Below are 19,482 nucleotides of genomic sequence, written 5' to 3'. Positions count from 1 at the left end.
TGTCGCCAGACAGTGTCTGAAAGGATCTCTGTAATTTGAGAGCTTGTCCTGTATTGTGCGGGTCTTTGTGAGAGGGCTCCAGCCAAAGAAGAGCGGAGAAAAAAGCCAACAGTGGATTTCAGACATGATCTTTACGGAAATGTATATGTTAAGTCTATAAACCCAGTTATTGTCATTTTATGGTTAGTACAACACGTGTGCATAAAAAACTTAAAATAAACTACGTAATAATTAAGTAAGTAGTAAGTATAATTAACTAAAAAATCAGTTTTTGTCCAGCACTGTTCACCACAGAGGGGTTGGTACCCAGCTGGGCATAAATGTTGTTAGACTTTGATATTTGGTTGAATTTCGATCATGACATCAGGGTACTAAAATTCAAAGTAAGGACAACTGCTAATGCCAACATCAATTATGAATAGAATACTATTGGCCGATGACGTTTATATTTTGTTGGTTTTAAGTTATCCTGTTAAGTAACCAAAATCCAAATATTCTGATTGTCTGATGCCAACATCATCTTGACGTAAAATAAAGACATTTAGTCATAAGGCATGGATACCAAAACCCAATGCCTGCAAAATGTCATAATGTTAACATGCACACAATGGCGAATTCTAACATCTTGGGACATTCAAAGTATTTTCAACCCAATTTTAATTCCAACCAAAATTGAATGTCTATGCAATGTAAGAGTCCACTGTCTTCGTGATATCATACTGACATCCAGTACCAGCTGGGTGACTACAGTGTCCAATGCAAAAACATGAATGTCCCTAGAGCCAGTGTTTGCTTTGTGGCAATCTCCATAGATGATGACCGGCTCCCTTTATAATATAACTGGCTCATTATAAGGTAACGAAAAATGAAAATGCAGTTATTCTTATTTTCAGGTGATTATACACTAAAGAACATTATATGATACTTCATTTCTGCCAATGTATCCCCCTAAATCCTACACACTTCACCTTTTAAATTCCCTCTTGTTTTTTCCTATTAAACCTAATTAACACACGGACAATGTATAAACTTTAGGCTTAATATTTGAAGTCCTAAACTTAGTTTTGACAGTTGCGTTAGTCTACATTTGCCTTTTAACAACTTGAATCAGCCTGTGGGAGGAAAATCAAAAGCAAACATGGGAGTTGTATGTTTCTGAAGGCAATAAACATTATGCTAAAGGTGTATGAATATGCATTCATCAACTCTGATGATGTCGGATGAAAAAAAAGTCAACTGCAAGTACCACAATTTACCACTAGAGGTTGCACGACCCGGGATACAGTATGACAGACAACCAGAGGAAACATCAACTGAGCTGAGATCTGTATAAGATCACTATTTACATACAAAAACATTTAAAAACAAAACAAAACACCAATTATGGATTACAGGACTACACATTTACTACACTCCAAATGCCTCAATAAAAAAATGGCGACAATATTAACTCAAAACTTTCCAACTCCATATAACTGTTTGTTAACGTTGTCGAAAATAAAACTCAAAGCTGTTCATGTTTTTGTGTCTCAGTCGGAGTGCGGTGCAGCGGCCTGTTATGATTCGGGCTCTCCTTTCGGTCCCTCCTCCATCAAACGTCAGAAAGTAGCGGTATAAAAAACGTGAGGCCATGCAGACCGCTCAAAGTTGCATATACCTCCTTAACCTGACAGCCAGCGGTCTGCCTCCGCACAGACAACACAGAGCCAACATCACACTTTAATGACAGAAAAGAGGAGAAATATGCCAAGCGGCGGGACGACTTAAATCGACTGGACTGAGCACAAGAATGCAAAAGAAAAGTTTGTTTCTACAGATCTGTTTGTGCCGGATAAATGTCACACATGCGGAATAGTTTCTGTTCGGGACTTTTGAATTGAGTAATGTCTAATGGGCGAACACATACTTGGATTTCTGCTGATAACAAAAGGGACTGCCACGATAAAACGAACTAAGTGCGGAGTTTTTCATCATTAGTTCCCAAAGGAAGTAAAAAGAAACAACAGTTATCAGTTTGACTTCAGTGACACTGACCTGCACATTTCAACTACAGAGCGAACCAAATGCAGAGAGAAAGATGCATTTGGGTAAAGCTTTGCTGTTTGTCCTCCTCCTCAACTGCGCAACTCTGAGCTCATCTCTGTCAACTTGTGCCACCGTGGATATCGATCATGTGAAGAGGAAGAGGGTCGAGGCGATACGGGGTCAGATTTTGAGTAAACTCCGACTGACAAGTCCTCCGCAGTCTCTCGGACCGAATAAGATCCCGTATCAGATCCAGGCTCTGTACAACAGCACCAAGGAGCTACTGGAGGAGCTCAGGAGGGATCGGCAGCAGAGTTGCGGCCAGGACAACACAGAGACAGAGTACTATGCCAAAGAGATATACAAATTCAACATGGTCTACGGACCGCCAGAAAGCAGTAAGTATCGCCATTTATTGGGTAGCTATCGCGTTCCCGTTTCAGTGCCAGCAATTAACGGGTCCGTAGTGCGTAATTACGCACCAAATGCCCCAAACCAGTGCCAGCCTGACGCACCAAAACTCTGCAGGATTCCAGTGTCATTGATGAATATCTGTCAGGTTTTTAACCTATTGTTCAGCAACTCTCACTGTGTTTTAGGTCTGCTGCAGGGCTGTAACTATAATATATTTTGAGGGGGGCACACCCCCCCTTTAATATTCAAGTATGTCATAAATGCACCCCGAATTTATTGATAAAAAAATCTTAAAAATACTTTGCTACACAGGTAACCATGCAGTGCTGTCTAAAATGATAATAATTTGTTAATGTAATCAGAAATAAATGTAACAAATTACCATCATTTTTACTACCAGTTCTAGTATTACAGTTAATGTATAGCTGTACTTGCTTATGATACATCAGTATTTCCCACAGAGTTATACTGTATTTGTAACAGTAGGGGCAGGGGGGCAACAACAGCAAACCCCTCTCTAAGTTTGGCAGTTTTTGTTGCAGGTCAGAAAACACAAAGCAAAGGAGTTCTTAATTAGTTTTTTCACCCTCATCAGTAGCTTTGTGACTTGCAGGGTGGATAACTAATCAGTCGATCTGCTCAGAACTAATTGGATCAGACTGATGGATAGGAGGAGCAGCTGCTGTGAGTGAATTCAAACTTCTAGACCCAGCAGAATGAACTGTTAAGTTTCACTTTCACTGCACCTGATGTTCTGCTGCTCCGTCTGTGCCCAGAGTATGCTCTGCACCCCGAGAGTGGTGCAATGAACAGTATATATATATATATATATATATATATATATATATATATATATATATATATATATATATATATATATCTTCCAATAGCGCTGCTAATGAACAATCCAGTTCCTAAAGTAGAAAATGTATTTGCGGCAACAGATGCCTGATAATAGGAGAGTAGTTTTCAAATTTGATTTTTTTCCTGGGTGAAAGATTTGGTCCCCCTCAGCCTCCATCCACCGTGTTGACTCAGTAGCTACAGCCGTGGTCTGCTGCATCCCCTTCAAGTAAGTTTAAAACACGTGCTTGGAATAATTATTTGCGTCATATCTATGGTTTAACTACCAAAACATTTTTAATTACTTCTTGAAAAACTCTACAATTAAAAGTAGAAATCCAGAACCTATAAATATGCAATTTGCTTCTATTTCAAAAGTTGACCTGCTGGACCCAAGATGCTTGCAACTTCAATGAGAAGTCTTGTTAAGTTTCATTATGGAGCTCAACTGAATCCAAGACAAGTCGTGATGTCACATCATCATCCTGTAGGTACACATGTAAACTCAGACTTGATGGATGTGAAAACAGCACATATTCTTGCACTTTCAAGGAAAAAAAACACAAGCAAAACACATTTTTGAGGCTGAGGGAGGCCTTAAATATAAATACTGTGAACCAGCATTTTCCTTAAAGAGTGTCAGAGCTCTTTTAGGATTTGTAAAATTGAAAGGTAAACTTCCTACCAACCTGTTTTAACCCTGCATCAGTGTTCCAGGAAAGTCACTCTCCTCCTACTCCTGACTCCACTCTTCCTCCTCTTGTTATTTTCCTCCATGGATTCTGTCCTTCTCCCCAGATGTTCCCACTTCCTTTCCAGTCAGGCCCAAATGAGAGGGACATCTGCCCAGGCGGATGGGGATGCCTTTAGGAGAAAAGTAGGAAAGTAGGAAAAGTTAACAGAGGTGGACAGGAAAAGTTAGATGATGGAAGGACCTCCCCGTTAGTCTGGATAGAGGCATCACTCTCTCTGCCCTGGAGTCTGTCTGGACAGGAGTAGGGTCCCACACATCACTACCAACCACCTCCCCACTGACATGGCGCTTAGAGTGACCCCACTTCCTGTCTTGGCCGGTGAATTACCCACACGGGTGGCCCATGAGCATGAGATCACTTACTGCACTGCTCAGGTTGCTAAATTGAGTGTGAAACTGAGCCGACATCCATCCCTTTAAAGCTGAATGATTCTACTGTGCCGTCATTTCATTGCCTCTAGGCCAGTGGTTCCCAACTGGTCCAGCCACTGGGTCCAGATTTCTCTGGGTCCACACATAAGAAAAACTGCCACATATTCAATTTTATTTGACAAAATGTAAATAACACATGAGCTTAATACACAATGAAATAAATCATATTCCAAGAATAAAGTGCAGTCAGTTAAAACCAGGGGTGTTTCTAGGACTTAAAGGACACTGGGGGCTTAGCCTGGGAAGAAAAATCGCAAGTTGGGAAGGCGTGTTTTCGTTAACAAATTTTTTTTTCTTTTAAAATTTTGGGTAATATTTACAAACTTTTTTTGGCAATTTTTAAAGAAAACATGCCTTTCAAACTGCAGGCCAGTCACAATAAAAAAAAAAATCACCAAAATGACATCATTTATCACAGTCGGAAACTTTAAAAACAGAAATTAGAGTTGGATTTTTAAATTTCCAGTGGTCCTTGAACATATTACGAGGGACAGACACTTCAGGCATTTTCCCCGAGTCACTCAAGGAGGCTCAAGGAAAAATATTTGTAGCTTTAGGGAGGGTCCAAAACAAACATACAAGCAAACAAAAAACAAAACTCCCAAAAACAGCCAGCCAGTTTTTCACAAACTTGACATGTTTGTAAGTCACTTACAGTCCATTCAGAATGGACTCACGACCTTCTTTTGGACCGCAATCCACCAGTTGGGAATCACTGCTCTAGGTAACATTAATTTCACCGCTCAGTTAATAATGAGCTTTATTTTGCTTGTGAAATATTAAAGATTACCAGTAAAGGCCTGTTGGTGATTTGTGCTAAACCTTCATTTGGCACAACTATTTCCTCTATAGAAATAAAAAGCTCTGAACTGGAAGTGGAAAACCTGTGCTGAGAGGGACATGTGTCAGCACTTGAGGGAGATTCATGCAGCATGTGGTCCGGCTGAGTTTGGATTACCGAGAAAGTAGAATAGGATAAATGCTGTGCGTGTGTAAGAGCCAGAGAGGGCCTCATGGTCTAGAGCAAAGCCAAGACCATTGCATCACAGTCCCTTTGAAATCAACAGGTGTTTCTCAAAAGACCTATTTTCCTTCAGCAATGTTCTGTTTTGAATCTCGCAAAAATGGTTTTGACAAAAAACGCCAGGCAGTAGGTGCCTGGACTTGGTGTGGTTCAGAGCCACAGATGGGCTTCATGATGCAAGACTTATAAACATAAATGTGTTTTTTTCTAGCAACTAGGTGAAGGCAATAGTTTCATAATAATAGGAAATGTTATGGTCTTAATGCCCTTTATTTTGATGTGATTAGCTGAAAAACAAAGAAGGAAAAAGGCAGAATATAACAGCATCATAAGTACTGAACTGACATATATGCACTAGTCAACATCTCTACTTCTCAGATACTTAAAATGTCAACAAGCCAATAATATTCTTCAAATTTTACCCTTTACTAAATCCTAAAACTGTGGTATTGGCATTGTAGAGTGTTTTTCTTATGTGTCCAAAATGATGTCATACTTGGAAATATGCATTTTGTCAATACTCTGTATATCCACATGCATACACCGAGCCTGCTCTCTGAGGCTGACTAATGTGATTTTCATATGCCAGAGCAGGCAAGGTGAATAATTTTATAGATTCAATGAGCTCAACTCTCACCCTACTTTGGCAGGAACATTTTTTCAGTTAAATGACAAAAAAAGGCACAGATTTACACAATATGTTATGACACAATACAGAAATTATGATAACATTTATTCAGACGATTGGGTTTTGTCTTGTTGACCCATCCATCCACCCCAACTTCTTCACTAAACAAACTTTGTCACTATTATACCATCACATTATTTCCTCCTTTGCTCCTGTCATAAATACTACGACTGCTAGAGTGCTTTGTCACTTAAACATTAACTGTTTTGGGGCACTTGCTGCATGGCTGATGTTGTCAGTTATTACATAAGTAGCAGTATGCTTTTTCACCTTTAAAACTAACGCTCTGTTAACAGGCAAATGCAACAACATTCTTTGACTAACACTCAAAGGCATGTGTCCCCATCAGGTGCTGGTAGGCCGATTTTATTAGCTTTGGACTGAGAGGGTTGGCTGCTTCCCCCTCTGCCTGTCTTTGCACTAAGCTAAGCTAAACAATAGCTCTAACTTCATATTTATAAAGCTGATATGAATATGAATTTGATATCAATATTCTCATCTCAAGAAAGCAAAAAGTGCTTTTCCCAAAAGTAGAAACAGTTAAGTGTATTGCCCCTTTGTGATATAACAGGACCAGAGGTGTAGCTTTTTGGAATAAAATTTTGAATCTTAGCCAGTGACATCACTCTTTCCCTATGTTAATGTGGGCAAACACACTCTCACTTTTTGATGATTTTGAAGGTAAACTGTTGACCTTTGGTGGATCTGAGGCAGCTCTGTGAACCAACACAAATCCGTGACAGGTGCAAATGAAGCAGAAAGCTGCTGGAAGACTGGCAAATTACTACATTGAGAGGCCGGGCTGCAATCATCGGAAAGATTTCCTTTTATAGCATGGTACGCATACAGAATCTGGCATATGTCAATGACTGAGGTTGGGTTGTGGAGAAGTCATCATGGTCAGAAAGGGGGTCTGGGTCCAAAAAGTTGTCAGTGGGACCAAGGATAGCAGGGTTTTTGATACACAGATACCAGAGGAGTGAAGTCATACTAAGCTCAATAATATTGCCATTTCAATTACAGCATTTTCATTTCCACCAAATATAGACAAAATGTGTTGGAGAAACACTGAGGAATTTAGATAAGGCAGGAAACCACACCAATCATCCACTGTGAGCTGATAAACTTAGTGCCAGCCACTAAAGAGTCAGGCAAACCAAGATCAGATTTTAGGTGTGAATGGGTTTATGAGCATATAACAAAAAATACTGTAAATCCATGCCAATGTTTTTATATTAAAGTATCGCTTAAAAGGCAAAAAAGGACACACTGCATCGCCACCTAGAATTTAGAATTATTACATTTGCTGCCAACACAGTTAATATAGTGCTGTAACTCTTTGCACACCTGAAAGTACTCTGGCATCAAGTGGATACAAGTTTGATTCAAATGATCACATACCTCATTGAGGTAGGGAAGTATTTTCCAAAACTATGTTGTGGATGGAAATAGGCTTGAACGGTTTGTTATTAAATGGAGTTGAAATCAATGGTCAATTAATCATTAAACTGATCAAGAGAAAAATAATCAAAATATTCAAATATTAATCAAAAAGCAAATATTTTTCAAGTATAACCGCCCAAAATTCACAAGTTTCAGCTCTTTACTTATAAGGATTTGCAGCTTGTCTTTGCCTCGTTTGCTAGAACAATTAATTATGGTTTTGGATAGGGATGCAAGATAATACTGGCACGTCACTGGTATCAGTCAATACTGGCTTTAAAAGGAAATATCAGAATCTGTATACATGCTGATTTCTACTGATATCACAAACAGATTTTTTTATTGACAAAGTGAACATGTACAAAACATCAACCCCAAGTTGAAGTATTTTTCTTACTTGCACAATGAATGGATATTACATACAAAAGCATTGTACTTTATGTCTCCATCTGCTGGTGGGTCATCAGGATAAGAGTATGCATAATATGATGTTAATGCCACGACAGAAGACACTTCATTATTACTAAAATTGGAAAACAAAAGTGGATATATCAATATTCGCATCAGTTATTATCCAAATTGTTATAAATCAGGATATTGGCACAAAAAAAAATCCAATATTGTGCATCTCCAGTTTTAGAGTGTAGGTCAGACAAAACCAACTGGTTTCTCTTCCAACGCCATGTCAGTGGCCCTCAGCTTCAGACACCGATGCACCAAGAAACCCTTTAGTGGCGACAACTTTTGATGCCCAAGTATAAAGAGCATTAAGATTGGCAGGGGGTGGGAGGGGAGTGGAGGCAGATTGGTCAAATAAACTCCCGACTTTCACCCAGAAAATAAATGCTCCTGTCCCATGTGAAACCAAACGTCAGTGAAGTAATTTCAATAACCACATGATGTGTTTTTATGTATTGCATACTAAGCAAGAGGTGTAAATCACATGAGTTTACGTTACATTAGTAACAAACGTTCTTATTTTAAGCCAAACCGTGGTGTTTTCTTATAAACTTAACCAAAAGCTTTTGTTGTGTAAACCAAAGGAAGTAAATCTTAAAGTGAAGTGTTTTACCTAAGTTCTAATTTTATTTTGAATAGAGACTGTATGCATTTAAATGAGTAGAAACTGTCCATTTTCTCTGAAAATTTAGTTTGTTTTTTAAATACAAAATACATGTTAGAAGCATAAATTGACACACCATTCCTGAGTGTCCAAAACTGATGCTGCAGGTGTATCTAGAGCTTTATAGTTTGGTGTGTAGGGCCACTGACCAAGCGTCAATATTTGACAAGTTGGGAGTAAGAATGTCTTGATAAAAAATGCAATTGATAAAGCCATCTCTAGCTTTGAAAAATTTTGAAAAGACTTTCTGTCCCTACGTTCTGACTGTGGCTAAGGAGGTAGAGGTCCGCCTGTCGAATACTCAGCTGTGTTGCAGCTGTGTCATCAGTGTGTGATTTCATATGAATGTCTTATGAATAGCAGTAATGTGTGTGAATAGTTGAATGTGACAAGTAGTGTAAAAGCACTCAGAAAGGTGGCATACAAGTGTTGGTCCATAATAAATAAAATGTTATTTAGTAGATTAATTAATAATAAAAAAAAACTTTAGTTGTGAACCTATTATTAAATAATTTAATATTGTACATTCACTTTTTTGGTCAACTGCAGACACATATTTAAGGATAGAATTTTCCTTGTTTCATGATGGCAACACCTTGTTTCTAAGGTTTTAAAGTTGTTTTTGTACGACTTATTACCAAAGGAGAAAATGTTACTAGTAACACCTGTGCTTGCTGATGTGAAAAAGGGCTACCTGAGAACTCATTTAAACTGGTACACTCATATAAAGAGGATAATAATGTAAGTGTCTGTAATAATGTGTTCCACAGGTCATGTAGCATTTGAGGTCTGTGTTTCAGACAAGAACTGCTTTTATTGCATCAGACCACGATAAGAATTTCCAAGCCTGTTCTCTTTTAAAATCTTTATTTTATTCTCTCTGTTCCAGACGATCTGCTCTACTGCCCAAAAGGCATCACCTCTAAGGTTTTCCGCTTCAACGTCTCCGCCATGGAAAGGAACGCAACCAACCTCTTCAGAGCAGAGTTTCGAGCTCTGAGGGTGCCAAACTCAAGTTCCAAGAGGAATGAACAGCGGATTGAGCTCTACCAGGTGCGTAAAGGTACCGTTTTCTTGTCCCTTCTACTGAAATCAAAGGCAAAGCTCACAGTCAAAGCAACAAGGAGCTTCACAGCCTTTTTCTAAATATTAATCTTTGTTACTAGATAGTTTAATTATAGACTGTCAGTAACGTTTCTTACATAAGATGGTTAGTTGTTCTCCACCACATGATGTTGTGCCTAACTGACAAAGAGAGCCAACAATAACCAGATTGTGGTTGCAGGAAATGGTAACAGCCACAGCTCAACAGGCCTGCAGAATGTTAATAGAAGCAGGACAGAGTTTCTGTTAGTGTAGCGCTGGCAACCCAGAACTAATAGAGTTCTCATTTTGGTTATGAAGAGGTCATTCCTCAAAACAGTAGGCAAAGTTTATAAAGCTGTTAAAAAGCTCTGGTCTGTGGAGCTTAATGTGCAGATTAATGGGATCTGTTGTATGTTTCTGTGGCATATTGTTTGTGCTTTATGTGTTTTTACTATGTTTTTACATTTGCTGCAACACAAATTGCCCTCTAGGACCAATGATGAACTGAACTGTACTGAACTGAACTGAACTGAATTGACTTGAATTGAATTGAATTGAATTGAACTGAATTGCACTGAACTGAATTACATACACTGTAGTCAACATCATCATGCCCATTATTGGCTTGTAATGTCCTTGGCATTAAGAATTCAATACGAAAATAATGACTGAAGTAAATAAATAAAAAATAACACTATATACAGATACTCTGATAAGAAAACCCAAATGGACAGTATTGTCATTCTGAATAATACTATAAATACTGTATATAATGAATATATCATATATATTATATATGCATCACATTTAATGGTCCCTTGTTAGCATTTGCTCTCAAATGTAGTGTTTTTCTATCAATGTATCAGCCGTGTAATGACAGAATTCACTGCTAAGACACTGTAGGCAGCTTTGTTCCTGTAACAGTTTTCTGCAGGGTGTTTTATTTAAGCTGAATGTGACTGAATGCAATCTGCATGTGCCAGCAGTGTCTCCTCCTTTGACAACTGATGACTTAAGTTCACCAAGCCTATCATGTATTCCATTGTATTTATTTTGTGGCTTGGACGGTCTTACCGTGGCAAAATTACAGCCCATCAAAAACACTCATTTATTTCTGTTCACATCAAATCTGTCTAAACAGTTGTTTGCACAAGCACCAATCATTAAAATGTGATTAACTTCACATGTAGGCTATGTAACTGCAAGCACCCCTTTTGCAAGGCTGAGCGGCGGCGCCATATCCAGAACACAGTTTGCTTGTTCACAAAGCCCAACGGCATGATATGATCAACACTACACTACAACACACTAGAATAAACAGACCAGGGGAAATGTAAAAAGGGTCTCTTTCAGTTACAAACCCACAGAGTTAGCATTCAACTCTGCAGCTTTACAAGACTTTCTTAGCTTTTAGCTTATTGTTTTGGTCTTAGTGCACACACATTTATTGTAAAACTATATTTTACTAACAGCATGCAGCTATTTTCAGCAAACAAGCTTTGATAAACTGGCATTGCCCTACCTGACCAAGAAACAGCATACAGTATAGACAAGGCTAGCAACTAGTTAGCTAACATTAGCTTGTTAAGAAAGTAGAACAACCTGCAAGCTAAAGAGACAGATATTGGACTTTCATTTATCCACTGGACACAAACAGGCTGTCTGTGAACTTGCTGTGGGATTCCTGCATACAAGGTGTTTTGCGTTATCTTGGCTAATTAGTCCTCCCCTCAGGCTGAAGGTGGGTGGACTATGTGATGTCACCTGACTTCATAAACCAATCAGAAGCATAAAAGCGTAATTTAAATGAATCTAATTAAAAATTCCACCTAAACGGTTTACGTGGACGCTAAACAAAATGATCCGAAAAGATAAAGCGTCTTATGTGCCGGAAATAAAACTAAAGTTTTCATGAATTCAATGTATTCAATGTATAAAGTACAGAAGGAGAAAAAATGATTTTGCCCGTTAAATCAGTTTAGCAGTAGGCTTAGTAACATGTGTAATCAAGGTTATTTTCTGTAGCTACAAATTACAGATGTCCCTTGAACAGCTCACAAGCAGACCATCTGTGGATGTTAAAATTTACCAATGTTCCCTGAATGTCTTTTATGCAGGTTACAACAGTGGAAAATGATTTTTATGTCCAGCAACTAGTGGCAGACAACTTTGTTCAAAAGAAATTTGACAAAATAATGAATGTAATGTATGAGACTAAATCTGGTATGAATCACTTTGATTTGGAGTACTTGCCGGATAGTGTTCCTGGACGAGTACGGCAGTATATGTCCCTAAACAGCTACTGAGTAAGAACTGTTGAAAGTTTGGGCATAGTGTGGTAGATGTGGGGAGAATGAATGTGAGGGATAGTGTGAGAAAGAAGTGCCTTCCTTGCAAAGGGAATCATGCAGCATGGGAAGCTAACTGTCCAAAAAGATACAGAAATAATCTGGGTTAGATCTAAGAAAAGACACAAGCATAGGGGAAGCAGGTCAGGTATGGCATGAGGAATTTAGGTTTTGTAATGATCCGGTGAAGTTTTGGGCCTTCGTGGCAATGGTAATTAAGAGTATTGCTGGAGAAAGGAAATCTGAGAAAATTGACATAATTATAGATGCAGCAAGGAGATTTCTGGGTGTTGTGGGAGTTTCTGGAGAAGGTGTGCAGCAGCAGTGTAGAAAAGCTTTTAGGCTCTTTCTCGCACCTGGAAAATAGAGAATTTATAGCGAAGTGGGAAATGAGTGGGAAGGGGTTGTTACTTTATTTAATAAGTGGAGACTTTGGTTTAGATCCAGTAGTTGGTGGTAAAGCAACATTATTGATGCAAGCCGCCATTAAAAACTAAAGAAAAATAATCTGTTTTGTGTGATGCGCCAAGCACTACATGAAAATATCAATAATATATGAAAGACACAACAATGTCTGTTAGTTGGTTGCTAGGCTACAGTAAGATGATGAATGTGATAAATCAGTGATACTAAGCTTGAGGTCCGCAGGCCAAATTCACAATAAAAAATAAAGTGATTCATACTCGGAATTGTTTTTGTACTTTTAGTATACCATAAGGTGCCAGAGTGCATAAAACAGCATCAAAATAGAGCTTGTTTATCAAAAAAAAAAGTGCCAGTGGAGTATCCCCTGAATCCTGAGAACATCTTAAAATCCTAGAAACATCCTGAAATCCTAGAAACATCCTGAAATCCTAGAATTGTCCTAAAATTCTAAAAACATCCTATAATCCTAGAAATGTCCTTAAAATCCTAGAAATGTCCTTAAGTCCTTGGAACATCTTTAAAATCCCTTAAATTGGGGTAAAATACAGACTTTGCTTTAATAATTTCAAAATCACATGATGTCTAATGTCAAATACATGTGCTGCAATCTTATTTATTTCATCTGCTTGCATGCATCCAGTAATCACATTATCTTAGCTCCTAACATGATTCATTACGGGTTATTGGTGGCACGGTTCAGACCGACAGCATCTGGTCAGTCTGCTTTCTCAATCACAGTGGTGGGAAGTGGAACTTCATACCCACAAACATTAGAGACTCTGGAAGTTTGCGGTTTATAAATCCAGGCTCAGGTTTTGGCTAAAATCTGTGCAAAAGATCACCTTGAACACTGGCTGTTAAAGTGATTTTATTCTGATGGACTTTTATGCACTGTGTTGTTTTATGTGACGTTACGTTCATATCAGTGGTCCTTATGTATTGTGATGTTTTATGAATTCAAATGTTCATATTTATTTTAGGTAGTGTAGGCTACTTGCTGTTTTGTGCATTTTTATCTATTTTTGTCTGCCCAGTGAAAATAGATAGAAATTAGCTGCTAGCTAACTCTGGTGCAATTACTTTTAAATGTGCACTGTCCCTGTAAAAAAAAAAAAAAAGTATTGTATGTATTGTATGTATTAGACAATTACAACAATTACCACAACAATCATGATTGGATGAAGGAGAGCTGCTTCTTGTACCAGTGTCCTTTCCACTCTATTCTACATGTTATAGGAGAAAAAATGTTTCAGAGTGACCGTTATTATTATTATTATTGCTTTGTAGATTGTGAGGCCAAACGAACACATTAGAAAACAACGCTACCTTGCAGCCAAGAACGTGCTGACCAAAGGAACTCCAGAGTGGGTCTCCTTCGATGTGACTGAAACTGTGAGGGAGTGGCTGATGAACAGAGGTGAGATACCATTAATCCAAATGATCAGCCCATGTTTGAAAATGTATTTTGCTTTAGTATTTAATTTCGAAGGGAGAGAAAGTTGACTTGGACTTCTTTGTAGAAATCCTCGCATTTGTCTTTTGTCATCAGGAAGTAATCTGGGTTTGGAGATCAGTGTGCACTGTCCCTGCCACACGTTCAACCCAAACGGTGACATCATTGACAACGAGAACGAGGTGCTGGAGGTGAAGTTTAAAGGTGAGTTTCAACAGCTTTCTGTCATATAGTTACTTCTGCAAGGTGTCGTTTGCTCTTTCAATTTAATATCTCTAAATATTAGTCTTTTTGCCATTTTTTTTTCATTTGATCATCCCTCTTATCAGTTTAGATGCAATTGATTGTGTTGCATGTATTATCAGTGTAGTAATGTAACAAGTAAAGTATAGATATTGCCAAAAAATACTTAAAATGTAACTGTGAATTATTACTTTAAGTATTTATATTTCTTTTAACCTTCAGTTATGCTTCACTACATTTCCCCAAAGCATATTAGTTACTTAATATAAAATAAGGGAGGAAAGGAGGAAGGGATGGATGGGCGAATAAAGGAATGGGAGGGAAGGAAAAACTTGATTTTGTTCTTTTAATCCTTTAAGTTGTAAAAAGACCTAGTTTTTCTTCCAGTGTAATGTACGCTTCATTTTTAAGGTGGTATATGTTACTATTGCTACTGGAGTAATATCATGACTTTAACTTCTACCAAAGTCATTTTCTGGTAAAATACCTGTACTTTTACAGAAGTATGGCTTTCAGGTACTTCATCCATCATTGTGTGTTATGTGGTCCTTAGTGCTACAATTTACAAGGTTTACTCTTTAATAATTCCATCAAATATGTCTTTATCCTGGTAAATAACAATAATAATAATATACAAATAATAAAAGATTATTTGTATATTTCTTCTCAATTATAGGAAGTGCTAATGATTGTCTTTATGTCGCTGTCTGAGTTAACTTTTGCCTTGTCTTGCGATGAAAATATTTTATTGTGCTTTTAGAACAAAGTGTCTGACATAAAGGCAGTTTTTTCAGTTCTGCATTTTGTAAAAGAATAACAGGGATGACAGCTTCATAGTCAACAATTTTGCAAATTGTATACTTGGTTGAGAGAAATTACGAAAGGAAAAAAAGCCACTAAATAGTTGGTTTAAATGCATCTTGTCTATAATTAAGGCGTGGATGGAGATGAGGAGCACAGTCGCTGGGATCTGGATCACCTGAAGAAGAGAAAGGACCAGTACCTGCCTCACCTTATCCTCATGATGATCCCACCCCACCGCCTGGAAACTCAGTCTACACGCCGACGCAAGAGAGCTCTGGACACAAACTACTGTTTCTCGTAAGGGATACACAAATCATCTCTAGCAGAAGTGTGCAGTGCTAGTAAATTTAGTCAGTTAATCAAATCCTCCAAATGCATTAACTGCAAAACTATGAAAAGCTTATGCTATGCTAAATATATCTGTTATTTTACACATATGGCCGGAAAGATATTAAATGTTAGGATCACAACTACAAAAAATAAGAGGTCTAAGTACGCTATTATTGTGCATCCTCATCACAGAAACACGGAGGAGAGCTGCTGTGTTCGCAAGCTCCACATCGATTTCAGGCGTGATTTGGACTGGAAGTGGATCCATGAGCCCAGTGGTTACGATGCCAACTACTGCTCCGGGCCATGCCCTTACCTGAGGAGCTCAGATACAACACACAGCTCGGTAAGAAGCACCGATCAGAGTTACAAAACAGGAAAGCTTGTGAGAGTAACAATTTTCCCACCAACTCAAAACATAGTCTCTCATTTACTTCTAGTGGTAAGTAGCCGTGCAAATAGTAACAGTTTTATTTACCCAGATTTTGAGATATCCCCCTCTGAGACCTCTGACTCCACCATCCAACTGTGGAAGTACTTTCTACTGAAGAAATGAACCCTATGAAAACTGCTGACAGTGTTGAGTCCAAAGTTGTGACCGTAAACAGATTATCAGCCTGGCCAATTATTGGGGCTGATATTTGGCATTTTTCCATTTATCTGTGTCTGCCTTCTATTTTAATAATTGCCCATAAAATTAATTGATTAAAAAGTGCAAAGAACGCAACTTTTACTTTGTAAAACCTTAGGGAGCTATTTTTATTCATCTATTTTTTATTTAAATTTTCACTTGACTATAAAAGAGTTGCAGGTAACTTGCTAAATTTGATGTTGAAAGTTTAACTTTTGATTAAACGCTTTGCTAAAGGCATTCAAACGTTTTCTGTTGGAGTTTGTTACATTTCAAATTCCAAATATTGACAGAAAGATTTTAAATTTTATTGTAAATGTATATCGGTTCCAATTATTATTATTCCAATTATTCCGATTATCAGTATCATTAACTACTAATAATCAGTACTGGTATTGGCCCTGAAAAACCAATTAGGTCGACCCCTAGTTTGAAAACTACTGTATGTCTAGTAAATACTATGAGAAGTGTTTATTTGGTTATTAATATGTTTCCATGATGAATTCATAATGATATGTCTTAATAATAGTCAAGCTATTAGAGTGACTACATTTACATGTACAAAGTACTCTGGGTTTGGTCCAAAAAGATGAAGTTCTCATAAAGCTGTCAACTAATGAAAATGAAAATTCCTCTAATATTCCTGTTTACATACAACCGTGCATACTCAATTAAAGTGCCCTAGCAAGTCATTTATAATGTCAAAATATTTTGAAGTAACGGTTGGAGCCGCTTGTTCCATTTTGCTTCTTGCATCGAAATAGGATTTTTTCTAAATTTTCCACCCTTAGCAAACTTGTTTGACTATGCGAAAACCACCTCCCTCTTTCATTCCTGAAACTACCCTCTTGAGTAGACTGAAGTTGCAAAATTTGCGCATATCCCAAAACCTGTTGAGTCTCTAAAAGTAGGTTTGTTTCTCCTACCAACTGCAAATGTGAGCTTTTCTTTTGGGCATGCATCTCTACCCAATGGCCTTGTAAATTGTTGGCAAGTTGGTTTGTGTATAATGTATCCACGACAACACACAGAGCTGACCATAAACAGACAAGAAGCTATGTATCGCAAACTGTGGTATAAACCCCGATCAAGACGCATGTTACAAACGCGCTTTATACATGTCCAAAGAAAGCTCCTAAAATCCGAACAATATCTGCATGTCCCACATCTTACTTTGACAATGCATCATTCAGAAAAAGGCCTTATTCTGAATATCCAGACAAATCTAGAATATTGTCATATTCGGAATAAAAGTGAAATATTAGTGTACGTGTAAGAGTGGTCACTGATTTAAAGTAGTCAGCATATTATTAACTCTTAATTGCTCACAAGACACATAATATAATGTAATCTTTCCCGTGTGCTTTCCAACAGCTGCTGAGCCTGTACAACACTCTGAATCCGGAGGCATCAGCCTCCCCCTGCTGCGTCCCTCAAGACCTGGAACCCCTCACTATACTCTACTACTCTGGACGGACCCCCAAAGTGGAGCAGCTCTCCAACATGATCGTCAAGTCCTGCAAATGTAGCTGAGAAGATGTGAACGGCAAGGCAGCACGGCAGGATTTTACTAGGTACTGACAAAAAACCCATGCTCGTTGACTTTTGGACTCTTAGCTGTGACAAATACTTAAACTGACCCTGTGGCCTCGTGGCTTAGATCTGAACACCACTTCTGGAGGTCACACATTTTTGTAAGGATGCAGATTGTCTGAAAAACTTGAGATCATCATTTTTTGTTTTGATTTTTCCCGTTCCCACTCTGGATGACAGGTAGTTATTTTCATTAAAAAATCCAAGCCAAACATCATCTTGCAATCAAAGTATGATATTAAAATATTCCCTTGTAGATTTGTGGAGGTGAACACATTCCTAAAGATTGCAGAAAGCCCTGTACAAATCGATCTGTGACAAAGCGGGAGCTGCTTCATGGACCATGAATGAACTCATTTTGTGGAATATTTTCTGCTTCAGAGTTGAAGAAAATATTCCACAAAGTTTAAGTCTCTACATTGTCAGTGGAGCAGCTTTCCTGTCTCTACCCTTGATGATAACATTGTTTATAGTCATAAATATAGATTGTGCCCTACTGAGTGGTCGAAGAGTCCTTTCAGGCTGGATTTTACCTTTGCCTTAAGTTCCCTTCCCTTCAAACAGTGGACATTATCTTCAAACACAAAAGGAGAAAGGACAGACTCGCTGCTGTATCCAAAGCCATAGCTGTGGTCAGGGAAAAGGAGAGCTGAGAGAATGCCTGCTGGATTTGCAATGGAAAGTGAATGAACAAAGAAGTTGAGCCAAGCTTTTCTCTTTTTGGCCAGCCAGCAGCAATGGCCTTTTTTTTTTTTTTTTTTTTTTTTGCGGTGCATCTATTAGAATGGATGGAGGAAGAAGAAGAAGAGGAGGAGGAGGAGGAATAGAAGGAGGAGGGGACCTGTATGGAAGCAAAGGACTGTGATGGAAACAAGCCATGAGCACACTGCCATTCACTGGAAGTTCTCATCTCTAACAGGTTCAAATTATTTCTGGGACATCAAAGAATATACTGGAAAAAAAACATGTGTTATGCAACAGGTTTTTATGGGATTTCTTTTACATTAATAGCAGATTTGGTCTGTTATGCAACTTGTCATATAGAGATTGTTTCACTTACTGGGACAAAAATTGACATGTATCTCCATTGGTGGAAACACTTTTATATTGAACTAAGGGTACTGTTACATTTTCTTGTGATTTAGAAAGAATGCAGCTTTTTGTCCATGTACAAATGACTTTGACCTGTTGTATGTGATCCAGTGTATGTTTGACTAAAGTGTATTAAAAGGGGAGTATTCCCAGAAAGTTCAATCAGAGCAATTTTCTCCAGCAATTACAGATGTCAGTTTTGGTTAATTTTGCTTTGGATAGCCCTGCACCCATTAACCTTTAACAACCTTTCTAATTTTTTAAGAAAAAAACAACCCTCATAACATGAAATACAAGAAGCCTTTCCTTTTAGTCAGGCGCTCCATTCACTCAGTGAGCATTAGCGCCACATTTAAAAGCCCTATCCATTTAAAGGAAGTGAAATTTTAATGTTTTGTGATGTAAATGTATTGCCTTTAATTTTATTTTATTTCATTTTATTTTATTCAGACAGCTAGTCAGGTTTTTCTAGACACAGATAAACCCATTAAAATAGGCTATAAACTCCTTTTCCTTTGCCAATAGAGCAGAGTTTTGTACACAATGCTGCGGCAGACAAGGGGGGGGGGTATTGTAACAGACATGTCAGCAAACAGGTAAACAGTAAAGAGCAGCATGAAAAGAGTACAAACTTTACGGCGGTTACTTCTCTTTATATATCTCTTATTTATTCAGTCTTTTATTCAGTCTCCTTTTCAAACTCAGACTTATTGGATCAGTGTTTTAGCAC

The 19,482-nt window shown here is 38.0% G+C and overlaps 2 protein-coding genes across 2 annotated transcripts in view; one reads left to right on the top strand and one right to left on the bottom strand.

Annotated features, from left to right (window-relative positions):
- Positions 1–19,482, bottom strand: part of LOC121955513 (steroid hormone receptor ERR2-like) — a 170,576-nt gene that overhangs the window by 100,032 nt on the left and 51,062 nt on the right. The window contains exon 3 of the mRNA XM_088089222.1: positions 3,972–4,146. The gene's annotated coding sequence lies outside the window, so the exon portion shown is untranslated. The remainder of the gene's footprint in view (positions 1–3,971; positions 4,147–19,482) is intronic.
- Positions 1,657–18,914, top strand: LOC121955433 (transforming growth factor beta-3 proprotein-like). The gene is made up of 7 exons (XM_042503391.2): positions 1,657–2,423; positions 9,636–9,799; positions 13,894–14,023; positions 14,156–14,263; positions 15,238–15,403; positions 15,629–15,782; positions 17,442–18,914. The coding sequence occupies exons 1-7, from the start codon at positions 2,078–2,080 to the stop codon at positions 17,598–17,600; spliced, it is 1,227 nt and encodes a 408-aa protein (XP_042359325.1). The 5' UTR covers positions 1,657–2,077; the 3' UTR covers positions 17,601–18,914.

This window comes from Plectropomus leopardus, chromosome 16 (assembly GCF_026936395.1).
Source record: "Plectropomus leopardus strain MGB_pleo_1.0 chromosome 16, ASM2693639v1, whole genome shotgun sequence".
NCBI lineage: Eukaryota > Metazoa > Chordata > Actinopteri > Perciformes > Serranidae > Plectropomus > Plectropomus leopardus.
This window is presented reverse-complemented; position numbering and strand designations above follow the sequence as displayed.

Coding starts and splice junctions, on each gene's coding strand:
- LOC121955433 (XM_042503391.2), top strand. CDS start 2,078: ATGCATTTGGGTAAAGCTTTGCTGTTTGTCCTCCTCCTCAACTGCGCA. Junction 9,800..13,893: donor AGCGGATTGAGCTCTACCAG/GTGCGTAAAGGT, acceptor ATTGCTTTGTAG/ATTGTGAGGCCAAACGAACA. Junction 14,264..15,237: donor GCTGGAGGTGAAGTTTAAAG/GTGAGTTTCAAC, acceptor TCTATAATTAAG/GCGTGGATGGAGATGAGGAG.